The sequence below is a fragment of the Orycteropus afer genome, unplaced genomic scaffold (genome assembly GCF_000298275.1).
Source record: "Orycteropus afer afer isolate SDZICR_OR568_19922 unplaced genomic scaffold, OryAfe1.0 scaffold00472, whole genome shotgun sequence".
NCBI lineage: Eukaryota > Metazoa > Chordata > Mammalia > Tubulidentata > Orycteropodidae > Orycteropus > Orycteropus afer.
The window spans coordinates 1,695,612-1,702,193 of NW_006922059.1; the positions used below are offsets into that span (position 1 = coordinate 1,695,612).

Here is a 6,582-nt window from a genome sequence, read left to right on the forward strand (position 1 = left end):
GGGGCTGGTTTACTGCAGCCTGCCCCTGAGGTGGCTCCACGCAGGCAAACACCCGCCTTCCACTGGTCCCAGTGTTGGCTTTTTTTTTTCCCAAGGAATTCAATTACGTTTTAATTCACAAGCAATCCTGTTGTTAATGTTGTAGCCAGGTTCAGGCAGAATGGGGAGTGGAGTCCCACTGTGCTTGCTGAGAGATCTTGGATCTCTACCAGTTCAGGATCACTCTCACTATATCGCCCATCGCCCATTAGTGGCAATGCAGACGCTCTCTGAAACTCCCTAAGCTGATGTACAGCCATCTGGCTCTTTCTTCTCTCTGCGACTAGACAGTCCTGGAAGGAGGGCAGTCTTCCCAGTCTGCCTATTTGGCAGCAAAGACATGGTACAGTCTGCAATGATCCCATCCACATCTGTTGCATGCTTGGTCAAATGCTAGGAAACCAATGGTGGCATTTGCCTCACACCCCACAAAGGAGGCACCATCCATGATGAGGAGATTGATGTCACAGAAGTCCATGCCCAGGATATTAGAAACTTGAATAGCCAGCTGCTTCGGTTGTTCTATCAGTGGGCACATGATCCCCACAACACCAAGAAAGCAGTTGCTTTGTATCCGTCTATCTGAGGAGCAACGAAGCACAGAGCCTATCACTTGGCCCCCTCCGACCACCACCCAGATATCTTTTCCATGCGATTCTTACACATACTTCTGGAACAGGCAGGACACATCCTGGCAGATCAAATGGCAGATGTCCAAACGGTGATGTTTATCTCTTGCAAGAAAAACAGCTTTTCCCTGGTGTCCTTGCATGCTCTTCACCACCACGGGGTAGCCTAAAGGCTGAGCTTTGTCAATCATTTTTCAAAAATCTTCATGCCCACTGTAGGAGAGTGTATATGACATGGGCACTCCATGTACAGCCAGCACTTGCAATGTCCAGAATTTGTTGATGCAATTTAAAATAGTCCGTGGACAGTTGACTAAGCTACAGCCAACTTCTCCAGGTGTCGAAAGACAGTAGTGTCACTGTCAAACTGCACAGAGGGCGTGGACACCTCTTCAAGCACCACATCTGGGAAAGCGGTGAGTGCCTTCTGGTTCAGCTGCAGGCCAAGGTGGCTGCCGACGATGGTGACAGCGATCTGGCCCACGAGCACCTGCTGGAAGCACACGTTCTATTCAGAGCAGTGCTGCTGAAGGGCACGCAGGACCTGCACCTGCAGATAGTCTTTGTGGATCTGGGGTCTGTCAGGAACCAGGACTGGGAGCACGTGGCGACCGGCAGTGCTCGGCCATGCACTGGCCCCCTTTGCTTGCTGAAAGTGAGGATAATGTGGAGCACTTACTGATGAAGATTAAAGACTATAGTCTGCAGTATGGATTACACTTCAATATAAAGAAAACAAAACTCCTCACAACTGGACCTATAAGCAACATCACTATAGATGGAGAAAAGACTAAAGTTGTCAAGGACTTCATATTACTTGGTTCTACAATCAATGTCAATAGAAGCAGCAGTCAAGACATCAAAAGACATATTGCATTGGGTAAATCTGTTGCAAAAGACCTCTCAAATGCTGAAGAGCAAAGATATCTCCTTGAAGACTAATATGTGCCTGATATAAGCCATGGTATTTTTAATTGCCCAATATGCATGTGAGAGCTCGACTATGAATAAGGAAGACCAAAGAATAGTTAATGGTTTTGAGTTGTGTTGTTGATGAAGAATGTTGAAAGTACCATAGACTGCTAAGAGAACTAACAAATCTCTCTTGGAAGAAGTGCAGCTAGAATGCTTCTTGGAAGTGAGAATGGCCAGACTTCAGTCACTGAAGCAGGAGTACATTTTAAACTTCTTTATATCTTCTTTAGACCCACTATTATATTGAGAACATAAATTCAATAAATTGTTTAAGATTGCTTGATAATTATTTATGGTCTCTCCAATTAACTAGAGGCAAACACCTTTTAGAAAGAGAAATCAAAAAGCACAGAACTCCTTGGCTTCTGTGTTCTTCTGATCTTGGCAGTGCTTTATCCGCCACCTCAAGCAAATCTTTGTCTCTTTCTTGTATCTTCTTAGGCCAAAATCAAGTAATCATTTCAATGTGTCTAAAAACCAAAATCCAAACTCACTGCTGTCAAGTTGAGTTCAACTCATAGCGACCCCTCCTTGGGTTTCCGAGGCAATATCACTATGGAAATAGATTGCCCAATCTTCCTTCTGAAGAGTGGCTGGTGGGTTTGAACTGCTAGCCTTTTGTTTAGCATTCAAATGCCTTAGGCAGTACACCACCAGAGCTTCTTCGATGTGTCCAGGAGCAATTTTTTAATCAAGTCCTAGACACAACCACATCAGCATAACAAATTTCAATTGATATTTGCTCTACTTGCTTTAAAGACACTTCTACAAAGAGTAACCATGAGAATAAGACAAAGAACTAACTCCAAAAGAATTAAAAAGAAATCTAAGGGTGGAAAAAAGATAATGATACCTTTTTAGTTTCCTGGGAAAGGAGGTGGAGGAAATTGAAGGAAAATGCAATTCATTTGTTGCCTCTAATCAAACCACTTCTGAAGCTTAACTTCAAACTCTAGGGTCTTGCCCTAATTTTTCACTCTATCAAACATATGAACTGGTGTGCTCTTTTTAAGTGGTATTTTTAAGTGCTTGACTGCTAGTATTCATGTTTATTTCTTAGTCTAAGAGTACAGATAGACTATATTTTGAAGGAAAAAAAAAAAAGCACAAAGAATTATGGAAACTACACAAAGCAGCAGAAAAATGTGATTCATTTAATTTGACCAGTGATCACTTCTTTAAGAATGCTACTATATTTTATGACTCTTGGTTTAAGGTTTACTCTTAGGTCCCATATTCCTAGACTACTTTTCACTTAAGTAATATGACTATCTACTCAGCGGAGCACATTACCCTTTTATATATAAAGTGTTCTTTTGTATTTTGGAAAAGAAATTCTTATTACGTCATTACTTAGGCAAAATAACTTTAAAAACTCATTATCTTTTCCTGGAATATGCATATTTACTTCCTGAGCCTGACATTTTTCCTGCCTGATATCAAAATTCACAGAAATAGGAACATACATTATAAATTCCAGTACACATAATGTTCCAGCAATAGTGAAAGAACTTGGAAATCTTTAGTAATTAGTAATATAATTAAATTAACAATAAAATAACATGAAGAACTAATCTCATTACTATGCATGATGTTTCAGAGATGAATAGAGAGAAAAGATGTCAAAAAGTGGAAAAAGTGAAGAATGCTTCATCAAACCCAACATGGAAGATGCCAAATAGAATAAACCTTCCTGAATTAGGGTTAAACTTTGATAAATTGTGATTTTGTATGAAATATAAAAAGTATACAATAATCCTGGAAGAACCTAAATAAATATAAAACAATATGGCAGGCACCTTAACCAATGTTTTAACTACTAATGAAATTTTTATTATTAATCATTTTAATGTCCAACAAAAAGAACAAAGTGAAGTTTCAAGAGTATCATCATATGGCAAGAAAAGGTAACATCCCCCACCTTCTGCAATAAACACTGATACATGCAATCTATTTCTAAAGCGGTTAGGGATACATGCATGGAATGCAAAAATGGGGACAAATTCATGGGTGAAAATTAGCACCTTAAAAGAAATCCATTATTTTAAAAACTATAAAGTTCATGATAATCACCTGTGACTGTTCTATTTCTGCTTTGTTTAATTTGATTCCAAGGATTTCAGCAGCAACTTTCTGAAAACACAGGAAGACCTACATAACAAAAATAGGTTTGAATGATTTAAAACAGGTGTATTTAAGTTACCTTCAAATAAATTAAACTTTCTAAAAAAAAATGATAAACAGCAAGAATTACAAAACTAGGATGTATCAGGTGATTCCAAAATTAGCTTTATTTGGCAAATACAGCAATATTTTAGATGTAGCAATTTCAAAAAATAATTAAATCATAATTTAAAAATCCATGCAATTAACAGAATTAGTATAAACTTACATATATATTTTAAAGATTTAACATAAGACAGATATACAAAAACAAAATTTTTAAAATAAATAAAATTATATTAATATTTCCTAGCATAACAAACTACCATAAATCCTAATGAAAGAGAAAATAAATTAGCATACACTTTTTTCGTCTGTCACTGCCAAGTCTACGTGGATCTCTTGATTGGGCTTTAGCCTATCTTAAAAGGTCTCCCTTTGCAACTCTTTAATAACTTTTGTGTTTCTCTCATCAATTCTCACAAATTTTCCATATCTTTTGACCAAAACCACTTAAGTACTCTTTAATGTATTTTATCAGTTCAGGATACAAGGGCAGCATATTCTAACATAATACCAAACTCATTGCTGTGAAATTGATTTTAACTTGGTGACCCTATGAGCAGAGGAGAACTGCCCCATAGGGTTTCCAAGACTGTAAATCTTTACTAAGATGCTGCTGGGTTCATACTGCCAACCTTTCAGTTAGCAGCTAAGCGCTTTAGCCATTGCACCACCAGGGCTCCTATATTCTTTCATAACTAAACAAAAATCTTCAAGTACTTTTCTATAAACAGCCTTTCATGTATAGTTTATGCTGGATCTACTATGATTCCTAGAGCACTAATATAAACATTTACTATAGAGAATAACTGGATTTTGTTGCATAGTGTCCTACCATTTTTCTACCTGTTTGTCTCATTATTACTGAATATTTATTGCAACTTTACTAACTAAATTTTGATTTGTATTCCTATTCTCCAAAGAGATACAGATCCCTGAAAGGCTTATATCATCTGTACCCTAAAAAGCATAATTCATTTTCTAGTTCACTGATGGTCAATATTCAAGGAATAATAGGAAAAACTAGTGGTTGGAATGGAAAGAAAGGGTGCATAAAATATGAGGAAATTGATTAAGAGGGTGCATATCACGTAGAATCGTATAAGTTATTGGAAGAACTTTACCTTTTACTCTGAGTGAAATGGAAGCTATGGTGGATGGCTTGATGTGACTTCTATTTTAGCAAAATCAATCTGGTTGTCATATTGAGTATTCCGTACAGAAGACCAAGAGTAGAAAGAGAAACAAGCTAGGAAACTTTGTAAGAGACCATAGAAGTTCAAGGAGCTCCGGTAGCATACTACCTAAGGCATTTGACCACTAACCAGAAGCCTGGCGGTTCAAACCCACCAGCCGCTCCTCGGAAGGAAGGTTGGGCAATTTACTTCCATAGTGATACTGCCTTGGAAAGCCAAGGAGTGGTCGCTATGAGTCAGGTCCGACTTGATGACACATAACAACAACAACAACAACACAGAAGTTCAAATCAAAGCCGTAGTAGCAGAGATAATAAGAAACAGCCACCAGATTCTGGACATACTTTGAAAGTAGAGCCAACAGGACGTGGTGATAGACCAGATGTTGGGTGTGAGAGAAAGGATAGACAGAAGCTCAGAGAGTGTAGTGAGATATGAGTTTGGCATTCAAGGGAGATGTTTGAACAAAGCCATGTGACTAGATGAAGTTACTATGGAAATAAGCTCAGAAAAAGAGAGATCCAAGGATTGAGCCTTAGGGCATTCCAACATTTAGAATGTGAGGCTGATGAGTGAAAGAGGGGAAAGGGAATCGAGAATATATGCATGAGAATGATTATGACTAGCCGTGAGATTTAAGTTAGGAACAAAGGAAAATAAAGACATGAAAGGAGGTTAGGGACAGGGACATTGAAAAGGTTTTAGGATTAAGATTCTGCTGGAGTTGAAGAATGATTAGGTTAGGCTGCCAAGGATGTGAGTTAGAAAGCCTAGGGATAGCGGTCAGTGGTTAGGATGCTTGATACTGAGATAATAGAAGGGCTGCAGTTATTTGTGATGACAAGGTCTGTCGTAGGGACAGGAGTGAGTGTTTGAGGTGGGGTGCACACTGAATGGAGTGGATACTGAAACCACTAAGAATTATGACTAAGGTAGAATTAGAGAAAAAACACTGATCCAGGGGCTCAACTCCACAAAGCAATAACCCAAAGAAGAAATAACCCAATGATAACCAGTCTTAAAGAGATTTCTCAAGAAAAAATTATTTTAAAGCAGCTTTAAAACAAATCAAGGGCATTTGGAAACAATCAGCCCTAGGATATGATAGACCTCAAGCTCAGAAGAATTAGATGGTACCTGGCTACCAATGCCAACCACTCGGAAAGGAATCAAAAATGGAGATCCTGGATAGAGTGCTAGGAAAAATATGGAACAAAATTCAAAAACACAGTAACAACCAGAATTACTGGTTGGATGGAGTATGGTGGGACCCCCAAGACTATGGCCCTGGGATACACTTCAGGCCTGAGATAAGACTCACTCCCAAGGGTTGGCTCTCAGCCCAACAGTAGAGTAAGACTTGCCTGCAGAACACCCAACCCAGGGTGATACACCCACCTACTCTACAGAGATATATCCCTTGGAGCAATCAGCCATGGGGCACCAGAGGGGCAGCATTCATATGGAGGAAAAGCTGGACAGACAGGAGTGCATAACAAAGAAGGGCACAGGGATGG

The 6,582-nt window shown here is 39.0% G+C and overlaps 1 protein-coding gene across 1 annotated transcript in view; it reads right to left on the bottom strand.

The window, feature by feature from the left end:
* Positions 1-99: 99 nt before the first annotated feature.
* The window catches only part of LOC103209021 (N-acetylaspartylglutamate synthase A), a 193,170-nt gene continuing 186,687 nt past the window's right edge, over positions 100-6,582 (bottom strand). The window contains 6 exon segments of the mRNA XM_042782804.1: positions 100-173; positions 176-230; positions 232-412; positions 414-996; positions 999-1,244; positions 1,247-1,317. Coding sequence (XP_042638738.1) covers positions 100-173; positions 176-230; positions 232-412; positions 414-996; positions 999-1,244; positions 1,247-1,317 — 1,210 coding nt within the window.